Here is a 25,305-nt window from a genome sequence, read left to right on the forward strand (position 1 = left end):
CAAGGTTCAAGTGCATCATGGTGCATTGAATCCGCTCCGTAAAAAGGAAGAGGCTTCTCATTGAGCACCACAATTGCGTGTTAGACTAGGCGGGAGTCCAAAGATGATTTTGCTCTAGAATACTCAAGGCTTCTCTTTATTTTGTAAGTCGCTTTAAGTGAGCTCATCACAGATTTGTATGGAGTTTTGTAACTCTAAGTCATGGCAGGTTGCCAACTATTTATTTTGCTGCAATCAATTTCTATTCAGAGAGAGTGAGAGACCCATGAAAGGTAGTGGGACCAAAATAATGTGTGTGAGAGCTCCACAGAAACCGGAGCTTTGTATACTGAAACCCTAGGTTTGAAGCAGTAGAGCGGCCACGTCTTTTGAACCTTGTCGGTTGGAAGAAGTCGTCAGGTGTCGAGTGTATGCAGTGGCTAGGAGAGGCTTCCCAGTGATAGGTTTGCTTTGGGATTGGGATTTTGCGGCTCTGGTTTCCTATCAATCTTCTGTGGCGGGGTGGTGAGATTGAAGGTGTGATTTACAGCTAATCTTTTGTGTTGGTATGCAATTTCTGGGATCGGTTTGACGAGAAGAAAGGGGTCGAGTGTCCAAGGGTACGGCTCGGCTTCTTTTGGCGACAACAAGCGGCGACATTCTTCTAGGTGGGCGTAGTTGTTGATTTAGATCATGTTTTGACTTCGAAGGTGCGACTGGGAGGCAACTGGATCCTTGGATGATGTACGGTTTAAGTCCTTGGGTTGTTGTAGAGGTACGACTGCAGAAGATCTTAGGTGAATCGCTCTTTATTGAATCACCGTTCTTTGATGAATCGCTCTCTAGTGAATCCTTAGGATTTAGGGGTGCAAAACATGTACAAGCAGCAACATTAGCTCAGATACCTTATTCGTCACCTTTAATCGCAAGTGGTTCCATCACAAACTCATACAACTTTCTTCTCCTTAATTGGACTCCCTTCTCAGGAATCACAAAGTACGTACTTATATTTATTTGTAACTTTTTTTCCATAGAATGTCCTTAATTATATATTCATATGCTAAAAATAATATAAACCGAATGAACTTTCATAACAAGAGCTAAAAACACAATAGGTAAAATTAAAACCCTAAACACAATTGAGAGATCTAAAACCCTAAATCTTAGCTCTTGGACTTCTAGGCATCTCTGAAATTAGAAGAAGACTCAACACTCAACAACTCTGGCAAGTTTGGAACCCAGCCCGCCGGAGGCATTATCCAATAAGGGGAATCGAGTCATATTCTTCTTTCATTCTCTTTGTCACTTCAACAACATGATTCATCTCCAGCACTGCAACCTCCCAAGAACAACTGATCAAATTCTTGCAATTCCTAACTGCTTCCAATAAATATGGCTTCACTACCATTGGTCCATGAGGGAAAAAAAAAATTGAGATGTGATTCACCAAAAAGGAGTTTAAGCATTAAAAAATAACCTTTGTGGCGGTGCTTTGGCCTTGCGCGAGTACTGATACCATCACCGCCACCTTTGCCTCTACCTCATTACTATTAGTTGTTATTGTGAAGGTCGGTGAAGACCTCGACGATCAACTGTTCACGATGGTTTTGAATTATGACTGGCACTCCAACGCCATTCTTAGCAAGATCCCACAAGATAAATGAAAGTTGATCTCAATTCTCTCTGTTTGAGATATGAACCCCACATAGGGAATATAAGACCTTGTTTGTGGGTTTATAACTGTTTTGGCAACTCCATCCATTGCCAATTGGTTTTGGATGTAAACTTCATACTACTTTATCATGGTATCAGAGCCAGATTACCCATGTCCAAGTGTGAGGCCCAATGGCCACACGAACTCCACGTCACCCAAAATGTTGTCCACATGTTAGGCTTGAAAATTCCCCACACATGCGGGGGAGTGTTGAGATATAAATCTCATATCGAGAATATGAGACCTTGCCTATGAGTTAATAAGGGTTTGGGCCACTTCATCTATTTCCAATTGGTTTTGGATGTGAACCCGAAACTACTTTATCATAGTATCAGAGCGAGTTACCCACGTTCACGTGTGAAGCCCAAAGGGCACACGCACTCCACGTCACCTAAAATGTTGTCTACGTGTTATGCTTGAAAATTCGCCACACGTGCGGGGGCATGTTGAGATATAAATTCCACATCGGGAATATGAGACCTAGCTTGTGGGTTTATAAGGGTTTGGGCCACTCCATCCATTGCCAATTGGTTTTGGATGTGAACCCCAGACTACTTTATCACTCTCAACCAGCTTTGGAGCCACCCAACTCATAGTGTGGGGGTTGGAGACACAAGTCTTCTCACAATGCTGCTCCACTTCACAGAAGATATTTGTAAGAGGAGATGACCAATATGATGATGCTTGGGGACTATTGTGAGCTGAGCTCTAGTCAGTTTCGGCCATAATTTAAATAGAGTTGGAAGTTTGAAAATTTCAAATAAAAGGAAAGGGAGCATTATCGAGTGACGTTGAGACCTCTTCTTGGCTACTAGAATGTCATCCGGATCAAAGACCTCTAATTGGCTATTAGAGGGACACCCGGATCGCCAAAGAAGAAATATAAAATTTTGAGAAACGTATATAGTGCGGGAAGTTTGAAATATTTGAATTTCACCTACAAATGAATCTTAAAGTATTTATGTTCCTTTTGATCTTTCTCTAGACTTTTCTTCATATAGCAGTCCTCATATATATCATCTCACTTTACAAAATTCTCTTGGTTGTACGCTAGTATGTTCCAAGGACATAAGCACCACCAAATTGAGATTGTCTATTAAGAGTCAAAGAAATACCGCTGGGAGAGCCACGATTGACAGAGGTGCGACTGAGAGAACAACCATGATCGGTCGATCAGACCCTCTCCACCACAGATCGGGTTTTCACAGCCATTATTGAGCGTTTCTTTGTCCTGATGGACCTCCTCTAGCTGCGATGGACCTCCCCTGACTCTGATGGACCTTCCCCTTCTATAGCATGATTGGAAAGGAGCCCGAAGGCGTTTGATGCATATGTGGCCACAAGTAAAGCGGAGAGCGCTAACAAAGCTGAGACACTCATATAGGAGCTTGACTGTATTATATATATATTCAAGATTTTAATGCTAAGGTCCTTCAGGATGCTACAGAAACTGTGAAAGATGCTTTAAGCAAGAATGGTGTTACAGGATTCATCGACGAGCTGTCAAAAGATGGAGATGGCAAAGTTTGTGTTGCAGAAATATTGAGGCTGGGAAGCATGATTTATTGATTTTAAAGCTATCACAAAGGTTATTTGAGGCACCGTTTAGGTTTTTTTTGTGGAAATCATGTATCTGTAATAGGAAAAATGGAATTGGTCTACTTATTTCATTGAAGCTCCTCTTTATATAGAGGTGATATTACAAACGTTTTTATAACATACATAATGACAATAAAATCTGATTGATAACTGATTGAGCAATTACACTAATTGATCACTAATTACATAATTTACTCTCGTCGGTTACGACTTCGACGAAGGCACACATAAATGTGTTTTTCCTTCAACACTCCCCCTTGTGTCAAGTCATAGACAAAATGGTGCATATGATGTTGCCTCATTAAAAACCTTGCCAAGTAACAAAACCCAGTGGGATAAAATAAATTTTGGTCGAAGGGAAAAAGAGCACAAAACACCTATGATAGTGTATGTGTGTTAGACTTCCCTTGAAGTCTGCACTCCCATTGATTTTTACACTCTCCCTGATTTTTACATCAATCAAGGGTGTTAGGAACGTCCTCACATTCCTATGTTTCTCACAAGGTATCGTTGTGTTCCTAATGATGAATACATGACCAGTTTGGGAACAACTTATTGGTCATAGATACTTTGCATTAGTAATGACCAACCAAAACATTGTTTGGTGTATTGGTGTAGGGGATTATAGTTCCATATGCATTCCCTTTCATCTTTCTTTTGGGATAAGATGAACTTAAGTCAATGGTTTCTTTAGGTATCATGATATATTCTTTATACCTTCCAATGACACTGCGTTGCGCTTGAACAAGTTCAATGAGAATGTAACACTCAATCGTGTTCATCGGGCTAAGTACAATATTGTGTCTATTGCACTTTAGAGAAGAATTTTCATTTCTCTACTCTTCTTCATCATCTTCCTTTCGACTAAATGGATTTTCTTTTACATCCAAACATCGATCGATCGGGTAGAACGAGAGCTGGGATGATCGACGTGGGACAATAGGCACGTTGAGGTTCGAGGGCAGCGCTGTGATGTTTGGGGATGTGAGATCAGGATCCGTGACGGACGAGGCGGTGCCGGTGTGCGAAGAACTAGGTTGGGGCGGTGCCGGGGTGGGTGCGCGCTGGTGTGCCTGTGGAGCACAGAGATCAAGGCTGAGTAGGTGACGGCGGTAGAAAAAAAATTTAGGGTTTTCTTTTTTGTTGTTGTTTTGTGGCCAAAAACTCAAATAAAAAAATGAAAACTAGAGCAAACGTGTCTAATAACGTGTAATAGGAAAAATGGAATTGGTCTACTCATTTCATTGAAGCTCCTCTTTATATAGAGGTGATATTACAAAAGTAATTATAACGTACATAATGATAATAAAATTTGATTGATAACTGATTGAGCAATTACACTAACTAATCACTAATTAGTAATTACATAATTCACTCTCATCGGTTACAAGTTTGACGAAGGCACACATAAATGTGTTTTTCCTTCAACAATATCATTTTTTTGGTTGGATAAAACGGGGACCAATAGAGTATATAGTAGACAAGTCAACTTACCATGAAGGAAATAGTTAAAACTTATTACCTTGTTTGTAACCCAATGATGTTGCTCTTTTACCTCGGACTCTACATGACTTGCTCATACTCGTCAATTTGGATCTTTACATCTTGTCCTAGAGCAAATGGGAAATCTTGTGATGAATAGGAATAACCAATATACTTATACATTTTTTTTTAACGAACTCCTCCTTGTAATGTTCAACAGCTTTCTAAGCTCTTGATTCACTTGCATCAAACATAGTTTTATATACAGCTTCAGGGAGTGGTTCTAATGAGGACCACTAAGTTAAACACTTATTTGTTTCGCGCATTTTACAATCGTATATTCACATCTCGACCGTCTAGTTTGTAGATATATATGAGTAGATCATCTCCACAGATTTTCATCCAAATTGAAAATCGTTAAGGCATTTAAAAATGTAATTTACTAATTATAAACTTGAACGGCTCATGTTTGACAGATTTGCATTGTCCATTGATTTGATTTAGTTCGATTCCTTAAAGATCATCAATTTGGCTGAAAATTTGTAGAAATGATATACTTGTATAGACCTAAAAATTAAACGGTTTAGATGGAAAAATGTGATTGAAATGTGGGTTTAATAAATAATTAATGAGAAAGTGCTTAACTAGTCATCAACTTAATGGTCCTCGTTAGAACCTCTTCCTACAACTACATTATAGATTTATAGTTAGAAAAACACCTTCCACATATTCATATTGTGATACGCATTCAGACCGATAAGTGAAGGACAGCTTGTTTTTCCTAACTTTCATCTTGCTTTCAACAACTTTTGGAGCTGGTCCGTAATCTTTAATATATCCTTTTTTTTCTATCATGACGCTAGAGTCCGCTAGACACTTCAACATCACCAGATTTTGTTGCTAGAAATCTCTTCTCGATGTTAAATGAAAGTTTCGCCAGACACCCTTAAAATATGTAGGTACCAAAAAATGCATTCTGTTATACTTCAAGTGATATATAAAGATTTCACCCCTGTAAGTTGTAATGTTTTAGCACATCTTCGACACATTGATATGTACACGAAAGTAGTAGAGGACCATCAGCAAGGTTCAAAACTTGGAACGAAGGCCATCTCAAAAGCTTACACAGCGAAGGCTTTGCAGTTGCACACTTGTGCAGAGGCCAAACGATCCCAATGCCCATGCCAATGTCCTATGAGGTACTGAAGGTCATATCACCCAAAAATGTTTCGGCTAATTGACTCTTCTCTAAGAGTACCAAGAGAGATCTTCTTTAGTACCAGCAACAACAACAGTATCAACATCAGCATTGACGTGATTGGCAGCTACCTGATGAGCATTCCATGCGGATGCAGATATTGCTGGCTTTCTCGATTTTTTGCAGCACCCTAATGAGAAGACACAACATGATTGCCTGCTAATGCATTTTGGCTTTGTTTTTCATCTGATTGATCTTTCAGGCCCTTTCTAAGTTTCTGTTGCTGGTTGGTTTTCTTTTGTTTGTTATACTGAGATGTATCTACAGAAAACTTTTTCTCAAAAACATTGGTATATGCAACATAATCTCAAGAGCTGAACAAAGGCATGATAGAACTAACTCATAATCTCAAGCTTACAGTAAAACAGCAAATCATCAATCCACAGGTAAACAATAAAAGGAATCACAATCTTCAGAGTATGACATTAATGCAACACCGTATGAGTCTCCCTTTCTTATTTGATCGGTACATCGAACAGAATGGTCAATGATATTATCAAAAACTTCTATCACTGCTACAAGGCAAAAATTCATTTCTGTTGGAGAAATCATAGATTCGGCATATCCAGTGTTTGCAAAACATCCTTGAATTCAAAATCATGTGTTTGTTTGTTGAACCGTTCAACCAACTTATACCTGACGTCATTCAAATAGAAGGTTTGGGTGGTCTCCAGAAGCCATTTTGCTTCTGAGTCACTGAGCTTGCTGGGGAGAACAACATCGCCTCGGATAAGTACCATGTCCTTGCTTTGTGCAAATTCATTGTAATAGGTCATAGTAAAGTAGGGAGTAGCTTGAGTTCCTCTTGCCTTATAATCTTCAAGACCGGTGAAAATCATGTGTGGCATCTGCACTGCAAGAAAGTTTGAAGGAAAATAAATATACAAGACAGGCATGGCATAATGGTGTTGTTGAATTCGTATAAACAAGAAGTTTTGTTTTGTCTATTTAAGTTTTTACTCTATGAATCCCCATTTTCAATGCGTATTCCGACTCTATGTAATTTATAGTAAACACTTATAAATATACTAGAAAGAAAAATTCAATGATTTCCTAACCAAGGGCACAATGTCCCTCATCCTGAGAGGTTTCAACAGCTAAGCCTAAACTAGTTTTTTGACAACATCAATTAAGAGTGTAGAAACAAAGACAAAAAAGAATATAAACTATACAAGCAACTGAAGAAAGTTTAAGCATTGGTTGCCCCATATTCGGTATGGTTCATATGGCTTCTACTGTTCTACAAGAACATTTACAGCGTTAAATAGCCAATGTAGGATCTACCAGTGATAACTAGAACGAGCAGCAGATATTGAATAAATAAAGTCTGAATACTATCTGAACTGTGACTTGTTGTGTATAATCAATAATCAATAAACTTAATGCACGTACCAAAATAGATAGCTTTCAAACACAACAAATCGAAAGAACATATGAAAATTGGCTTAACAAATAATTAAACCATATCCACAGTGCAACATTAGAGACCAAACCTTGAGCAAACATCGTGACATAACCACTCCCTCTCCACAGAGGAATGACAAAATACCGGCTGCGAGGATAACACAAGTTAGCATAACAAAAAGAGGAAACCCGAAAACTGAGATCAAGCAATCATGTAAGCAGTTTACCAATCTGCTGCTCTATGCTCGAACAAGTGATACAGACTAGCTTTCATTGATGCACCAATATGTCCTCTCCCCAAGTGATACTGAATCAAACGAACTCGACACATAAAAATCGACAAAGTAGACTACCATCCAGGAACTACTCATCAGCCCATTACTATCCATTTCTCCGATATATAATCAATTGTGCCAGGATAACACATAAAACAGTAACCAAACAGCAACAAAGTGCCAAACTTGAAAGCATTGATATAACAAAACTAGCATCAACATAAATGTAGCAAGATACAAACTTTTAGTGTAATGAACCAAACCCAGTTCAAAACTAGTGCAAAGATATAAACTTTGACATTCAGAGGCACAGAGAAGAAAGGAAACTTGAAGCTTACATCGTCCCAAGCCGAAGCAATGTCCTCAGGTGAGCGATCCTTAACCCTCTGAATGTCAATAATGGAATCCAAGGGCTTGGGCTTCAAGGGCGAGAACCCAGAGGCAAAACTTGAAGCTCTAACCGAACCAAGCGAACCCCATTTCAGAAAGCCACCGGGAAGAGATTGCCTTTGTGGGGTTTGAATCAAAGTAGTGGAGGAGTTTCTGGGCAGAGCAAAACTCGGTGACGCAAAGGTGCGGAGGTTTGAAACTAATGAGGTAATGATCCTTGAGGCTCTTCGCATTTTGGACATGTATTGGAGTTGCCAAAATTGAGTTGAAGGAAAAAAAAATGGAGATTTCAGAAGAAGAGAGAAATAGCAGAGGTTTTGAAGAAAGCTCTCAAAACATGTTTAAAACGGAAAAAGAATAATGTACCGTGTACTATTATTTGGTGTTGGTCAATTTTTAAGTTGGGGTTGCTAGCTTTGGACCCAAGAACCAAGCCTAATGTTCAAGCTTGGAAAAACTTGGCTTTATCTTTTGCAAAAGCTTGAACAATAGGTGTGAAGAGGGAAGAGAGCATGGGGAGAAAAGGAAAGACTAGTGTTTGCATCGAAAATATGTTACTTTAATTTGTTTTCCCTTATGGGGGTCAGTTTTTTTTTTTTTTTTTTTTTTTTGTATTCATTGCTTTGGTTTCTGATTGTGGTTTTTATGGAAGATTTTATGAATGTTTGAAGAGTTTGGAGCAATGTTGAAGATCATGAAGGTAAGAGTTTACTAAACTTTCTGTATTATCACCCCTTTCAACTCATAGTTATATAGAAGCTTCTGATACTAGGATAATGAATCATTGTGTGTATAGGTAAATTTGGTCAATGATGGACCAGTTACAAATGCCAAGTGAGTACTTTATCCCCCTGCCTCTCTCTATTGAAACTATGGTTTCCAGTCCATATAAGTTCATTTTGTAAACGCTCATGGCAGGAACTCACGGTATCGTAGAAGAATTGTGATACGGTTGGCTTGGCTCTGATTCAATGTAAACTTGGCAATTAATACAGCGGAATTCAAGCTTGTGGAATTTAATTTATGATTTTTGAGATCAAATCTGGAGTTGTATCATATGGATCATGATGTTTTCTGAGAATTTGTGGATGGAGATGTTGAAATTTTTAGCATTATCTTTTCTTGTGCTAAACCAAGGCTGCAGTGATTTAGTTTTTTTTTTTTTTGGTAGAAGAACATCTCAGTCTTCTAACAACATGAAAGAGAATAGAAAAGAGAGAAATCTTAGGTTTCAAATGAGCATTCTGTTTTAAAATCCTACAGGCAACTGCTGCCTGAATAGCTAACGCATATAGGGCATCACTGAACATTTACAAAACACAATGACCATTAGCCATCCATCCATTGGTATAATCTTAATTCCTGCCGTTTGAACACTCGCAATTTTTTCCTAAAATGCAAGAATATCAGGAAAGAAAGTTTCTGTAGAGAAAAGACAAGCTTGTTGCCTTATCACATCAATAGTACAAGAAGCCAACCTACAGAATCATCCAATTCTTCCCTGAAGCATGCATTGAATGTGCTGACATGATAGTAGCTGCCACAAACAGTGCTTCTTTTCCAAGTGGCAAGATCTCCATATTCCTAAACCATGAGTGTAATAATACAAGGTTAAAAAGAACAAGAAGCACTGAAGTTCGTTACTAAACAGTGGGCCCCAGCTACAGTTGATATAAAGTAGAAGAATTGTAACAGACTAACAGGTCACTGAAAAAAAACAAACAAACAAGCACAAGCAAGTACAATTCAATACTAATTCTGAGCTTACTTGTCTGCAGTCCTGAGATTTTTGAATGCAGAAATAATATTCTCAGATACTTCAATGAGGGAACTGTTACTTCTTTCTTCACTGGAAATAAAGGTGCCCTCAACATGTTTGAATGGTAAGGACACCTGAGCCTGATAAAGAAAGTACAAAAGATTTGATCAATATTCTGTTAAAGGTTCAACTATCATGCTATGTGAGCGACTTAACATTGTAAGCCTCATTGTAAAAGCCAATTGGATACATTTATTCTAAAAAGAATACTCAGGCACTACGTAGACAGCTATCTATATTTACCCTTTGTTATGCATAGCTAGGAGGCTAGAGGCATAGCTAGGTGAAATGCAACTCATATTATCTTCAAGGAGAGTATCCAACTGATCAAGTAAGAAAGAATCCACATGTAACGATTTTAAGAATAAGCATGCAGTCCATTTGTAGGAATCCCTATTTAGGCTGTTGATTGCTATGACCATAGTGACATATACACATAAATACACAATAAAAAAATGTAATGAAAAAAAAATGACACATCTCACCCTAGAAAGCCAAATATTTTTCTGAGCAAGTCTTCTGACAATAGCTAGAATATTTACCTGAAGGCCATGTGCTAAAAGCAACTGAGCTAGTTCTGGCCTAATCTTTTTTATGGTGGTTTTTGTGCTGGTGGCATTTGAAAAGCACTTCAATGCTCCAGTGAATGATGCATCATCCGTAGGATTGTTTGATCTACGAGTTCGAACAGAAGGCTACAACATGCAGAATGTGACAAGTTAAATGATGATCCCAATCAGGACAAAGTGCACTTCAACAATTTCAACTACCACAATGACATAAATATTATTCTGGAAAACATACACAGGAAAAGGTAACACCGTAGATAAAGCATGTCATGACAAAGCAAAAGGACTTTTGTTGGCTGATTTGGATAAATAACTGGTCTTCTATAGCTTTGAAAGCTCACCTTACCAATGTATTTCCACAAATACTGCACAATTATCTCAAGCTTCCATTTAGGTTCACTGAAGACCTGCAATGCACCTCATAAAAAAAGGGGCACTAAAAGGGTTTAACTTATCATAAATAGTCAAAAATGAATCAGATTTTGCCAAATCACGGTGATAAAATTTATAACTCTCACCATTAAAGTTTACAAGGGATATCAAACATGTTCCATTTACAGTCAAAGATACTGACTGGAACATACGCTTCAGACTATATATGACTCTAGAACCAGAAAAAACTATAAACCGAAAATGGAAATAGATATGAACCTGAAGAAATGAGTCAAGGATATCCTCATCGTAAGTTAGCTCATCCAGAACTATCTCCAGCAGAGGAGTTCTGCACCAAACCCAATAGCACATTGGTTTTCAACTAATGAATGATACAAAAGAAACAGAAAAATTCATTATCAAGAAAAAGAAAGAAATACCTGACACCATCTACTCTTGTAGTGGACCCTCGGGTATCTGCAGTCTTCTTTGACATGTCAAGCTCCATAATCTGAACATTCCAAATTAGTGCCGATGGTGAAACTGATTCAAACTACGAACTAGCCATCGAGAAATTGCTTACCATTATCAAAAACTTCTGAATGGCTATGCAGGTATTATTTCCTATCTCAAGCAAAGCAATTGTAGCAGACGTATCAAATATTTTAGCTGGTTGTGCCATAGACTTCTTTGAACTTATCAGATCATCAGTGAATCCAGCATTGGCTTGATACAGCTTACACATAATGGCTATGACATCCTTCATCAAATTTTTGTAGTTAATCTTTCGTGATACCTTCAAAAGTGATTTAAGTTTGAGTAAGCACCATGGTATAAACATTCTATTAACCATATAGTGTATCAGTGACAGAAAATTGAGTCTTCACTAGTCATCAGTATTCATGGGTCAAGAGAGAATTACCAGAAGCATGTTGAGCAAAGACTCTCTCAGAAGGACCCAGTTTGCAGTTTCTGCATCCAACAATGAGCAACACCCTTCAACAAATGTAAACGTAAGTTAACTAACATAAAGAGAAAAATTACCTGCATATACACAGTTGCGTGGTTGAAAATCTCCTTCGAGAACATTAACTAGGTATTGAAACAGCAACATGTTTCCTAGGGCCTGCAATGAAACAAGGTCAAGAAATACCAAAAAAAGGAGGAAACTTTTCTTTATGTTTTGCACTGAATAACAAGACAGAGAACATATCAATTATCATGAACTAAATGAAAGCTCCTGTTGGTCTCCAAACCATCAAGACAGAGAACTGAGAGAAGTGAGAGCCATCATTTCTCTTCTTGCCCACTTCTATATTCTTCCAAAATATAAATATGTGGAAGTATAAAGATTAAGATACTGATATCTCAGTGTTTGATTACCCATTATTCCAAAAAAGTGTCAGCAACTACAGAAGTTGCTTTTTTCATTAACACTCCATTGAAAAGATACTGAACTTGAAAATATTCCCAGTCCTTCTCTTCTCTTCTATTCCCTTACCTTATACCTATTCTATCTCTTATCCTAACTAAAAGATCAAGCCCAGCAATTGAAGTATTAAACTTACGGCTTACCTTTGTCTCTGAGGCTTGGAAGTTTGGTTCAGCAGTTGCATCAGCAAGGTTTTCTATCAGATGTTGGAAACCCTGCAGTTGGCAACAGACACCTCAATGAAGGTGGAATGGGAATAAGTAAACTATTAGAATCAATATTAGGATTAGAGCTCCCAACAGCAATAGATATAGAAGAAAAAAAAAATTAAATATATAAAAATGAAATAAGATGCTCACTGATGTGAAAACCTGGTACACCTATGCATCAAGGTAAAAGTTCATACATAATTCCTAATAAGGATATGGACCAAGATATAACTGAACATGAATGATTCCTTATGCAAAAAGGTTCTTGAAAAAGACAGTTTCAAACTACAAACAAAGTACAGATGAAAAGTTCTCATCAAAGTAAACAAGACAAGCAATTTCTGCACATACATATGAGTACCCATAAGTACAAACTAAGATATGAAAAAAAAAAAAAAAATGTTACAGAGACCATACTACAGGTCCATGAACTTCAAAATAAGATAAACTACAGGTCCACGTCAAGTCTAACTTACAAAGGAGTCAACTGATCCCCCAGGGTTATTAGCAGCTTCCCTCTCGCAAAAAGCAAATGGTGACCAAGCCTAGCAAGAACAAATTGGAAACCAATAATGATAGCACACGAGTCAGTCAAACAAACATGGCAGAATGTACATGCATGAGTCCATTAAAACCTTTAATACCTCATTCTGCACGATTAATGCGAGTTTACTGGACGATTTCATTTCATCAACAGCAGACAAATGCACCCGAGGGAAATGCTAAAAAAGGAAAGCCAAAGTAATTTCTGAGAACTTCACACCATCAACTTATACAAATCAAAAATCAACTTGTAGCAACTCATCACCTTATCCAACTCATTCAACAGCTTAAAACTTGCCATAGTCAGCTCCAGAGATTTCCCAATCCTCAAGATAGCGAAGATTGACTCAAACCATTTACTGTCCAACAAAATCGACACCAAACATAAATCCACCGGAACATAGACACTATCAAATTCTTTGCACGAAAAAAAAAATACTAATAATATTCAACAAAAGGTAATGCCTACTAGGTAGGTGGAGCTCCATTTTCGGGTACAAGCGAAGCAACACGAACGGCATCGAGGAAAGCAGTTCCTGTTCATAAATTTTCATAAATAATCAAATAAATGTATAACATTTACAAAACACAACACTGCAATCCGAGCACTACAGAATTGAAATCAAGATTTCATCTTTCATCAACCAAGTCACTACTAATAATTTAAATTAGTAACTGTTATTTATCCTTAGAGTTTACTCGGCGATCAAAAACAGTAAAAATAAGCAAACGAGATCGAAAAAAGGGGATTAGGGTTTACTGTCGTCGTTGGCGTAGTGAGTGTCGTCGGCTTCGGTGGAGTCGAGGATGGCCAAGATGTTCTCTTCTACGGCTCCGGCGGTGGTTCTCTTACTGCTAGGGTTTTCCATCATTTGGATCCCAAGGAAAATTGGAAGCCCTAAATTTGATTTCTGACAGAGAGAGAAGAGGAGCTAAGAATTGGGGGTTTTGTTCCCGCCAATAATCCAGGCAGCAGATACGACGTCGTTTTATGACTTTTATACGACGTCGGTTTGTGACTTTTATATAAGAGTGAGAATAAGCAGGAAAAAAAAACGAATTCCGTTGCCGGGACTTGAACCCGGGTCTTTCGGGTGAGAGCCGAATATCCTGACCAACTAGACTACAACGGATTTGTTAGCATTGTTACGAAATTAAATATTTATTTTATATAAGCATTAGGTATATATTCGAATTAGGGTTTAGGGAAATTGCCACCAAACTTATGAAATTTGGTTATTAAAGTTCTGCTTGGAAATTGCCAGGCATAGCTGTGATCTTCTAAGATTTAACCCGTATATTTAACTAAATGCAAATGTTCCTCCTTAATCCGCATTGGACTGATGAAGTCCTTACAGAATTTGCTAGCTTCCTCCTGCAGGCTCCTAGTTCAAGTTAGGTAGAATTGGCTTCTCTACGTTCTTGTGATCTACAACTGCAACTGGAAGCAGAAGAACCTTGATTAGTTTTATGATTCATGACACTGGAAGTAGTTGAAACTTGAAACTGAATTATTTCGAACTTTGTATAACAGAAAATGATCGAGCCAAGGACATCATCACCACCTCTGCATTTGAGAATGCATGTTACCTAGACTTAAATGCATGCCAGATCTTTATATCATTCTTAGGTCTCAATTTTCAAGCTATTGAATACCCAGTTTCATGGATCTGGTAATAAGCATTTACAGAAAACTTAAAGGAGCTACTAATTCTGTCTCAGCAATTACAGCAATAGTACTTTCCACCTACCGAAATCCACATTACTCTATCTTCTACTACTAGTACTACACTACTACTACTAGCTAGTTGTAGTTATAGATTCTCTGGTCCTAGAGCTACTAGGAAATAGGCCATCAATGATGTTTGACCATTTGAGTAGTTTCACCAGTTTGTATATGGCTCTACTGATAATCATGAATGCATCCGAAGTTAGTTGATCAATAACAAGAAAAAATTGACACGAGCGAAGAACAAGGTCGTTTCAAATCTTGAATATCTAAGTTTTCGATTTAAAGAGACCTACTTCCATATCATTGATTAAATCTTGAATATCTAAGTTTTCGGTTTGAAGAGACCTACTTCGATATCCCCAGTTAATGATCACACATACTATATCTCAAAGTCAGTTTAGCAGAGAAGTTAGTTCAGCAGAGATGATTGCCTAAAGGCTATAGGGCCCTATTGGTTGTCACAATCTTAGAATGTGGGAAATCTTGTACCAGCATTAATCACTTTGGCCACAGGATTTAATGAAGCTTTTTGAGCATCAATTCTCCTTCCCTATCATCAGCCTATTAAAGAAGAGGTGATGAGCCAAGTGCAATTCAACAGACACACAACATATAAGACTTATCTAGCAGTTCCTTCATCAACTTTCTCATGATTCAAACTATGGCAGATGTGAAGATGACGGCGATGATTAGTATGAAAATACTTGCTTTGTTAGCTTTGCTCTCTGGAGCTTTGGGTTCTGCTGAAATGAGGAAAGACGCTGCTCGAATCAATGTGACATGTATCTTAATATTCGGAGACTCCAGTGTCGATCCTGGCAATAACAATGTTCTGCACACCACCATGAAAGGGAATTTTTTTCCTTATGGCAAAGACTTCTTCAATGGCCGCCCAACTGGAAGGTTCAGTAATGGCAGACTTGCCACAGATTTCATTGAATATATATATATCAACTCTTTTGATATAAAGTTGAGTTTTAGATCAGTTTAATACCATTTACCACTTTGTGTTTTTTTGTGTCTGCATTTTTTCCACTGCTGCCATGCTGCATGTTGAACCTGGCAATAACAAGAGGGTCGATATTGATCTGTCACGTTAGGCCTGTTCTACTTCATCAGAAAGCTAGTTTTTCTGTTTTAATTGAAACTCAGTAGTACTTTGATCATGTAGAAGCAACTTCTGTATAAAAACTCATGCATGAAATATTTTTTAGTATACAGTTAGCTCATTATCAAGCTTTTGCCTTTTGACTTCGAGTGGTTGTGTAACAGATCTAACATTGAGCTACTATGTGTACCTTTGTTGATGACCAGCGGAAGCAGTTGGGTGTACAAAATCAATTCCAGCATTTCTTGACCCAAATTTAAAAGCTGCAGATCTTCTTCATGGTGTTAGTTTTGCATCAGCTGCTTCGGGTTATGATGACCTCACTGCTAATTTTTCGGTAAACTCTTCAAGTAGTAATCCAAACCGATAGGGAACATAGGAAGAGAGTACTAATATTCAAGTAGCTAATACATTCATATATTCAGCTAATATATTTTTCTTTTTCTTGCTGTTTAAGCAGAATGTACTACCTCTTCCTAGACAGATAAAGAGTTTTATGCATTACAAATTGAACTTGACAAGATCGGTGGGCAAGCAGACTGCTGAAGATACCATCAAAAATGCTGTATTTGTTATGAGTATGGGCACAAATGACTTTATCCAAAACTACTACCTGGAACAACTCGCTCCAAGCAATTCACTGTGGAACATTTTCAAAATTACCTGGTCTCTTGCATGGCTCATTCCATTCAGGTTGGTATATTGTTTTGAAACATATGCTTGTAATTTGTCACAGAATCATACAACCATAAGTATATGAATCTGTTCAACTTTGTTGCAGGCAGTGCATAGGCTAGGAGGCACAAGGTTGGCTCTTGTTGGGGTCCCACCATTAGGGTGTATGCCACTTGTCAAAACGCTAATGGGCGAGACCAAATGTGTAGAAAGTTTAAACAAAGTTTCATCCTCTTTTAATTCCAAGATACAAAAGAAATTGGAGAACATAACCAAAACATCTGGAATGAAGATTGCGTTTGTTGATGCTTATAGTATTGTTGAAAGTGCCATGAACAACCCAGAGTTATATGGTAGGTGAACTCCTCTGTTTCTTTTATGAATTAAAATTGATCATGCACTGATGCACATGAGAAAAACTTATAATTTTTTTTTTCTTGGGCAGGTCTAAGTGAAACTTCAAAAGGGTGTTGTGGGACTGGAACTATAGAATTTGGAGAATCATGCAGAGGGTTAAAAACATGTATTGATCCGTCAAAGTGTGTATTCTGGGATGCTGTTCATCCAACAGAGAAAATGTACAAAATCATTGCAGAGAAAGCTTTGCAAAGTCATGAAGAAATACTCTTTATCTAGGGAATTTGGTTGCATTAACTAAGTGCTTTATGTATCGAATCACATGACTCGTAAATTTATGCATCAAAGTCGACCTCTAATTTATTTTGAAGTAATTCATTCAAGATCAAGTATGGGCAAGGCCAGCCCGGGACACGACCAATTTCCTCAATTTTTAGGGTCGGTGATGTAAATCAAGTAGTGTATAACTACTCCAATCACTGTTGGAGTCTAGATTTCTAAAGGGAAATCAGAATTGAGTCAAATGTATGCTTCAGAATTGAATTTTACAGGTCTTGGGTAAACCCCTTTATAAAAACCTTCATTTCTAGTGACTCCACCAACATTAATAATACTCCTAATACTCATATCACAATAAATGCCTAGACAACTAGTAGACAATACATTCTAGACTCTCAACACATTTAGTTAAGACATTAATTAAAACAAAATAAACAACTACCAATGACTGATAATTACTGCATCATTCCCTCCTTCCTCAAATAAACTCGTTTTACGGCTTAACAAAGCTTCCTTCATACCTCTGATGTTGTGAGGATATAAATTTGAACCACTGAATGGAAAGTTGATACCCAGTTGATTTGGTAAATCAACCTCATAAGCATTGTCTCCATGTGGATACTCAGCATTTGTCTCTTGAACTTTCAGGCTTATGTCTTCCAACAACTTGTCTTTTCTTTCATTGACTAGCATATTATAGTCAACCCCATTCTCCTCAACTTCATCTATGAACTGCCAAGTTGTCAAGCATGTGTTTGTGACTTTCTTGTTGGATTCATGAAAGTGTTCATCTCGAATCGGAGCTAGGATTACCTTGGCTCCATTCTGTAAAAGGCATATACATTCGTTTCACCATGGTGGACAATATTGTTATCAAACTGCCACGGCCTTCCTAATAAGATATGACATGCTTCCATATCTACCACATCACACAAGACATTCAGAATAACTCTTTCCAATTGAAAAATGAACAAGACATTGTTCTATTACCTTTACTTCTCCTCCTTTCTTGAGCCAAGTTATACGGTATGGCCATGGATGAGGTTTGACATTAAGCTTTAGTTTCTCCACCATTTCCTTGGATACTAGATCTTCGCAGCTTCCCCAATCAATAATAACATTGCAAAGTCTACCATGAGAATAACACTGTCTTAAAGATGTTGTTATGCACCCTAAACCCCGCCAATCACCTTCAGGGACTTTTGGAGTGAACATGGTGTGATGTACAATAGATTGGGAAGACCCCAGTCTTCATATGTGACTTTTTCTTCTGTGTTTCCAGAAGGCTTTCACGAAATTGCCTATTTTCATTGTTAACCTCTTCATTCTCACCAACAAGAAGGTTGATTGAATTGATTGCCTCTTACATTCAGAGGACTTATGGCCCTTCAGTCCACATTTGTAACATACCACCTTCCCTCCTACGAATTGAGAGGTTATGCTGCTACTACCAGTTGCATCATTCTCCATGTCATGTCCACGAACTTGACCACCTTGAAAATTTGAAGCTTCTCTATTGTTCTAAAAGTTGGGAGCTTCAAGTTTCAGCTTTGCATTTCCTTCAGCTAGTTTGGCTTCTAGTTATCTGCTTTGGGTAGCTAGCTGGTTTTTGTTGGGTTTCAACCTTCATGGCTAGTTGCACAGCTGTTGCCAATGACCAGAGATTATAGCTCAACCAAATTTCTGATACTCGGCCTTAATCCCATTAGATAGCGATGAGTGACTTGTTCCTTTGTTTCCAGCAGCTGTACTCAAGTTCTCGTCTTATAGAAGTCATTGGTATATTTCTGAATAGATCAATTATCTTGCTAGATGGATTGATACTATTGGAACAAGATTCCATAATAGTTCAAGGGAAGGAACTGACCTCGAATAAGCTTCTGCATCTTCGTTAATTTAATTCGGGATTTTCTCTTCTCCAGACTGAATCCTTGTCATCTAAACTTGATCCCACCAAGAAGAAGCATACCCCTTCAATTTGACAGCTACAGCCTTGACCTTTTTGTGCTCTAGAATCTCCAAGTATTCAAAGACCCTTTCTATTTCTTTCAACTAGTCCAAGACCTCCTCCGGCTATTCCTCACCAGAAAAATAAAAAATCTCCGCTTTAGCTTAGGGTATCCCACTTAGCTAGCCTATGTTCTATTCGAAAGTTTCTAGCTAGCTTCATCTTTATCTGAAGAATCAGATTCTAGTGGTTGTTGATACCTTTCAAAGGCTTGTCGGTTTCTCATGTTCATTTGCTGGTATACGTTCATCTAGGTACGTACCTCTTTGCCTTTCTAAATTTTGTTCTGGAGGATTGAAAAATCTTGACTGCTCTTGCCTCGTACACAACTACATAATCTAATCTTGTAGTTGCCTTTGTTGTTGTTGCAATATTTCTAGATCATCTTGTGTTGCCATGTTACCAGTAGCTACTTGGTTGGTCTCGGAGTTGTTGTTGCCTCCTTGTGCAGTACCTCCTCGCCCAGCAACCATAGATACACAAAGTCAAGTGGCTCTGATACCACTTGATGTAAATCAAATAGTGTATAACTACTCCAATCACCGTTGGAGCCTAGATTTCTAAAGGGAAATCACGAAAGCCTTGAAGTATTTTAAAATGGGAACACTTGGTCAAACATATGCTTCAGAATTGAGTTTTACAGGTCTCGGGTAAACCCCTTTATAAAAATCTTCATACATTCCCTAGACCCTTCTAGAGACTCCACCAACATTAATAATACTCCTAACTCCCAAATCACAATGAATTCCTAGACAACTAGCAGACAATGCCTCTTAGAATCTCTAAACACATTTAGTTAAGACATTAAAACAAAACAAATAACTACCAATGATTGCATCAACCGGGCAGGGCAGGGCTTTTCGACAATAACAAGTTTTCTTGTCCATTTTTTAGTTAGGTTTGTTTTTGGCTTAAAGGTTGATATTGGTGCTCACATACGTTAGGTTCTAGCTTAATGCAGGATAGTGATTGTGGTGCGGTACGAGTTTGGATATAAGTTATGAATCTTTAAATGCGGCAACAATGGGGGTTTTCAGTTGGCGACTTTGATATGCTGAGGGATCTAGTTACATTTCGTTCGAGCCTTTGTATGCTAAAGGCTTGTTAACAGTGCTCTAGTGGTGGTGTCAAATGGTGTTGCTTGTGTTCCTTGTGACTAGGGTGGTAGTGACGGTCATGGTGCTTTCAACAAATATGCACTATGAGGTATGAAGTAGAGGTCAGGGTTAGGCTGATCTCTCTCTAATCCTGACTGCTCTTACCTCGTACACAACTGCATAATCTAATCTTGTAGTTGCCTTTGTTGCTACTACAAGATTTCTAGATCCTCCTTTGTCGCCATGTTACCAGTAGCTACTTGGTTGGTCTTGGAGCTGTTGTTGCCTCCTTGTGCAGTACCTCCTCGCCCAACAACCATAGATTCGCAAAGTCACATATATGAAGTGGCTCTGATACCACTTGATGTAAATCAAGTAGTGTATAACTACTCCAATCATCGTTGGAGTCCAGATTTCTAAAGGGAAATCAGGAAAGCCTTGAAGTATTTTAATATGGGAATATTTTAGTTAAACATATGCTTTAGAACTGAGTTTTACAGGTCTGGGGTAAACCCCTTTAATAAAAACCTCCATACATTCCCTAGACCGTTGTAGACTCCACCAACATTAATAATACTCCTAATTCCCAAACCACAATCATTTTTTAGTTAGGTTTGTTTTTGGCTTAGAGGTTGATAATGGTGCTCGCATGCGCTAGGTTCTAGCTTAATGCAGTGTTAAGGCATGTGAGGTCGTGACACTGATTAAAAGAATAGTGATTGTGGTGCGGTACGAGTTTAGATATGTGCTCCGAATCTTTTAATGTGGCAGCAATGAGGGTTTTCAGTTGGCGACTTTTATATGTTGAGGGATCTAGTTGCATTTCATTCGAGCCTTTGTATGTTGAAGGCTCGTTAACGATGCTCTAGTGGTGGTGTCAAGTGGTGTTGCTTATGTTTCTTGTAACTTGGGGTACTGTAGCGACGGTCGTGGTGCTTTCAACATATATGTACTTTGAGGTAGAGGTTTGGGCTAGGGCACACCTTTGGAGTTTTATGTTTAAGAATAGTTATGTACCAATGTTGTAAGCATGTGTGCATATGTTTTTTGAGGTTGGTGTATGTGGTATTTCATTTTCTGGTTGGTTTTATTAATACTCAAGGCCGGCCTTGAGGCAAGACCAGGCAGACCCAAGCCTAGGGCCACAATTTCTAGGGGGCCTCAATTTATTTAATTTTTTTTAATGTAGGCTTGTAATTTAAAAAAAAAATTAGAAGAAGAAGGAGTGTGATTATCTCTCTAGGTCTATCTTTCTCACTTCTTTTGTTTTTGGTCAAGGATCTTTCTCACTTCAAATATATATTTTTTTCATTCTCAATTCATTGCATAGCCTTCTCACTTCAATTTGTTTTGTTTTCCTTCTCCATATGTTTGTGATGAAATTAAGAAGTATAACATTCCTACTTTATTTTGTTTGGAGCATGTAATTATGAGATCGCAATTTTTTAAAAAAAACTTTGAGAATTGTGACTTGTGAGCTATTAATATGTTTGTACTTTGTAGAACAATGAACAATGAATAATGAATTTGTTTCATTGTTGTGTTTTAGGGATTTCAAGTCGTCCTTTTAACAACAATAAACAATCAGTTTTTTTTTCTAGCGTTTATTTTGAGGGCCTCGACATATTTTCTGCCTTGAGCCTCCACGGACACAGGGTCGGCCCTGTTAATACTATACACATTTTGAATTCATAGCTTCAACGTTTTCAGTTAGGCTACTTAATCAACTAAGACACGACTCAATGACAATTAATGTAATATCCCGGAATTTTAGATACTAGTTTCTATTTATTTTTATTCGGTTGACTTTTTGGTTGACTTTTTATTCATTGGGTTTCTCATAAAACTTCCTTCACGGAAGTTGTAGAGCATGGCGATACGAGTTCGTAGACATATGACACGCGTAAAACGGACTTCGTATAAGGAAGTTATGGTCAGAGGAAGTTAGTTTCCGGGTTTGGAAAGTGTATAAGTAGAAAAATGTGTGTGGGTTATTTTGGAAACCCTAAAATCAGAAACCACACTCTCTCTCTCCTCTCTCCCGGGCTCCCACGCACCCTCTCTTCTCCAGCTCGGTTCTCCTCCATCCGGCAACCAAATTGGACGCCGTCAGTCCCATTCGGTCCTCACGGATCCCCTCTCCATTTCTGGAGCAGTGCCGCCTGCCGTATCGCCGCCTGGAAGCTGCCACGAAATGGCGGAGCTGCTACTGTTTCGCCGGAAAGCCGGCGATTTCGACGACGATTCCGGCCAGTTTTAGGTGAGTCTTGCTCTCCTCTCTCTTCTAGAGATGTTTAGACCTCTTTGGTGACCTGAAATCAAGTTTGGGCTTCAGATTTGCAGGTTTGGTTTTTGAATTCGGGTTGGTGTTTCGGGGCTTTTTCCGGCCGATTCCGACCGAACTGGTTGAACCTCCAGGTATTAAAGTTGCTCACCATACTTTAATCTACAAGTTTGGTGTTTTGAGTTTGCCTAAATTCTGAAGTTTTGGGGTGACACGTGGGGCCCACTCTCCGCCGCTTGTGGCGGCGCATGGCAGCGCGTCCGGCAAGGTTCCTAGCTCTAGGTTTCGGTGGTTAGCTAGCTCTTGCTGTTGTGAGCTTGTTGATATGTGGAAATTCTAGGTTTGGTGTAAGGTTTGCATGTTAGGACTTTAAGTTTAAGCTTAGGCTTGTGTGAGGTTGTTGAGTTTGTGATTTGAAATGTAGGAGCCGTTTTTGGCAGTTGCAGGAGGTGTAGTTTTGGGTGATCGAGGACCTTGGGAGGTCTTGAAGAAGAGTTGCCCTCTTTGGGCAAACCTTCGGATTTTAGTTTTGGGTTGTTAAATTGGATGACCTTAGAAGATTGTCATTCCTTGGAATAAGGTTTAGTTTAAGAGTGTTTGATATCCTATAGTACTTGGTTACTAAGGTTATTATTTGTGTAATTTTAGGTGATTGTGAGGTGTGATTGGCTTGACTTTTTTGGTTGTGTTTTTTTATGAAGATGCAGTGGGAATATTTAGGTGAGTAACATCTTATTAAGGTTCACTTGGAACCAATTATTTAGGGAATTGTGATGATGATTATGATAATTATTGTGTTTATGATAATGATTATTATGATGATGATGGTGATGATGATAAAATGATTATGATAATTATTGTGTTGTTGATAATGATATTTATGATGATGGTGATGATGATAAAGTTTATGATGATAAAATGATGATGAATTACGATGATGATTTTGATGTTTTTAATTTAAAAACTTTTTTTTGGTTGTTTTAAAATATATAAGCTTGATCGCCAACGGCTCATAGGTAAGATAAAACAAGTTTTCCTATTAAATGATTATTTTTAAGGTTTAAGAAATTATAATAGTTTTGGTTCTTGATAGGTTATTCTTGTGGGAATAACTATGTCTTATGCATATAAATATATCTATGTGGAAGGATATAATTTTATGATGTGCTATTGGGTTGTTGATGTTGATTTTATTATATTGTGATCTTTGGTTTAGATAGTCAAACCGGGTTCTAAGCCTTTAATCGGGTGATTGGTTACGGTAATGATAATTCTACCCTTATGTGAAATGTTGTGTAGATAGTCAAACCGGGTTCCAAGCCTTTAATCGGGTGATTGGTTACGGTTATGATGCTATTATTATTTTGTGATTTGATATTAGACAGTCAAACTGGGTTCCAAGCCTTTGGCCGGGTGATTGGTTACGGTTAGGAATAGAGCTCTAGTCCGTTTGTCGGTGTAGGTCATGGGAGATACTTATGGTATCTGGGACACATGGGTACATAAATTGTTGTTGTAGGTCATGAGAGATATTTATTAATATCTGGGACTCATTGATACATGTTATTTGTAAAAGTGTTGAAAATGTGGTTTTAACTTTGTTCTTAATTGTTGTCATTTAACTTGTTTTGAATATCTCCTGAACTATGCTTAATGCAGGAGATTCTTTAATTCTTATTTGTGTGATTTTTAGTGGAATTCCTGAACTATCATTATTTGTAGGATTCTCTTATGATTGATTGTTTTGTGAATTGTTATGTTTTCTTAATTACTTTCTTTGAATTTTTATTGGTGAGACAATTCATGAACTAAGTTCTAAGTAGGAATTTCCGGTTTTATTTTGTGTGATGTTGGGTTGAGATATATTTTGAGAGTTACTCATACGGGCTTTTTAGCTTACCAAGTTTGTTGTTTACAACCCGGTGCACCAATTTTTGGTGTAGGGGTTAGACCTGCATGTGATAATCAGCAGAGTTGAGGCGGTGGCTTAGGAGCTGGGTTTTAGACAATGTGCAATTTTTGTATATTTTGTTATTTTGTTTTTGTTTTTAAGCTCTTGTAAGCGACGTTATTATTACTAGACTTTTGAAGTTGATGTAATTAAAGTTGATATAATTACCAGGTTTGTTGTTTACAACCCGGTGCACCAATTTTTGGTGTAGGGGTTAGACCTGCAGGTGATAATCAACAGGGTTGAGGCGGTGGCTTAGGAGCTGGGTTTTAGACAATGTGCAATTTTTGTATATTTTGTTAATTTGTTTTTAAGCTCTTGTGAGCAACGTTATTATTACTAGACTTTTGAAGTTGATATAATTAAGAAGATATAATGTTTAACTCAGTTGTTGAGTTTATTGACATTTACATTTTCAGTATTTATTTTTAGCTTGGAAGCTGTTGAGCAGGTTTTGGGATAATAAGATTTTAAGATTTATCATGCCCAAATTTTTAAAAATTTATCCTTCGAAAATTGGGGTGTGACAATTAACACAAACAATATAAACATGTTAGAAAAGACCCTTAAGTTGAGCACTTTTCGGCTTATCCCACTTTTCGATTTTATATCTACATCTTAACTGTTTGGTTTATAGGTATTTATGAGGAGATTATTTCTATATATTTGCAGCCATATTGAAAATCGTTAAGACATTCATAAGTGTGATTCACTAATTATAAACTTGAACAGTTCATGTTTGACAGATTTGGTTCGTCCATTAATTTGA

General features: G+C 37.8%; 3 protein-coding genes and 1 non-coding gene across 4 annotated transcripts; 1 reads left to right on the forward strand and 3 right to left on the reverse strand.

Moving 5' to 3' along the window:
• Positions 1–6,563: 6,563 nt before the first annotated feature.
• LOC101296683 (ATP synthase mitochondrial F1 complex assembly factor 1-like) lies at positions 6,564–8,470 on the reverse strand. Its single transcript, XM_004303028.1, has 4 exons — positions 8,050–8,470; positions 7,664–7,743; positions 7,526–7,584; positions 6,564–6,885 (listed from the first exon to the last, which is right to left on the reverse strand). The coding sequence occupies exons 1-4, from the start codon at positions 8,341–8,343 to the stop codon at positions 6,581–6,583; spliced, it is 738 nt and encodes a 245-aa protein (XP_004303076.1). The 5' UTR covers positions 8,344–8,470; the 3' UTR covers positions 6,564–6,580.
• Positions 8,471–9,579: 1,109 nt separating this feature from the next.
• LOC101307140 lies at positions 9,580–13,914 on the reverse strand. Its single transcript, XM_004305352.1, has 15 exons — positions 13,806–13,914; positions 13,515–13,581; positions 13,311–13,404; positions 13,147–13,224; positions 12,979–13,047; positions 12,437–12,508; positions 11,906–11,987; positions 11,784–11,833; positions 11,445–11,657; positions 11,302–11,372; positions 11,141–11,210; positions 10,831–10,896; positions 10,463–10,615; positions 9,870–10,000; positions 9,580–9,685 (listed from the first exon to the last, which is right to left on the reverse strand). The coding sequence occupies exons 1-15, from the start codon at positions 13,912–13,914 to the stop codon at positions 9,580–9,582; spliced, it is 1,431 nt and encodes a 476-aa protein (XP_004305400.1).
• Positions 13,915–14,105: 191 nt separating this feature from the next.
• TRNAE-CUC lies at positions 14,106–14,178 on the reverse strand. Its single transcript has one exon. It is a non-coding gene; the product is annotated as a tRNA-Glu (tRNA).
• Positions 14,179–15,438: 1,260 nt separating this feature from the next.
• Positions 15,439–17,196, forward strand: LOC101307422 (GDSL esterase/lipase At5g45950-like). Its single transcript, XM_004305353.1, is given in 6 exon segments — positions 15,439–15,646; positions 16,092–16,222; positions 16,346–16,502; positions 16,505–16,578; positions 16,667–16,913; positions 17,006–17,196. Coding segments are annotated over 6 exon segments (1,008 nt in total).
• Positions 17,197–25,305: the final 8,109 nt, after the last annotated feature.

This window comes from Fragaria vesca, linkage group LG6 (genome assembly GCF_000184155.1).
Source record: "Fragaria vesca subsp. vesca linkage group LG6, FraVesHawaii_1.0, whole genome shotgun sequence".
Taxonomy (NCBI): domain Eukaryota; kingdom Viridiplantae; phylum Streptophyta; class Magnoliopsida; order Rosales; family Rosaceae; genus Fragaria; species Fragaria vesca.

What these genes read in the sequence shown, in the direction of transcription:
- LOC101296683 (XM_004303028.1), bottom strand. Translation starts at nt 8,343, where the DNA reads ATGTCCAAAATGCGAAGAGCCTCAAGGATCATTACCTCATTAGTTTCA. An exon ending in TTGCTTCGGCTTGGGACGAT is followed by an intron (nt 7,744 to 8,049) that starts GTAAGCTTCAAG and finishes CGTTTGATTCAG; the next exon opens with TATCACTTGGGGAGAGGACA. An exon ending in GAGCATAGAGCAGCAGATTG is followed by an intron (nt 7,585 to 7,663) that starts GTAAACTGCTTA and finishes TTATCCTCGCAG; the next exon opens with CCGGTATTTTGTCATTCCTC.
- LOC101307140 (XM_004305352.1), bottom strand. Translation starts at nt 13,914, where the DNA reads ATGGAAAACCCTAGCAGTAAGAGAACCACCGCCGGAGCCGTAGAAGAG. An exon ending in TCACTACGCCAACGACGACA is followed by an intron (nt 13,582 to 13,805) that starts GTAAACCCTAAT and finishes ATTTATGAACAG; the next exon opens with GAACTGCTTTCCTCGATGCC. An exon ending in GGGGATCAGTTGACTCCTTT is followed by an intron (nt 12,509 to 12,978) that starts GTAAGTTAGACT and finishes TGCCAACTGCAG; the next exon opens with GGTTTCCAACATCTGATAGA.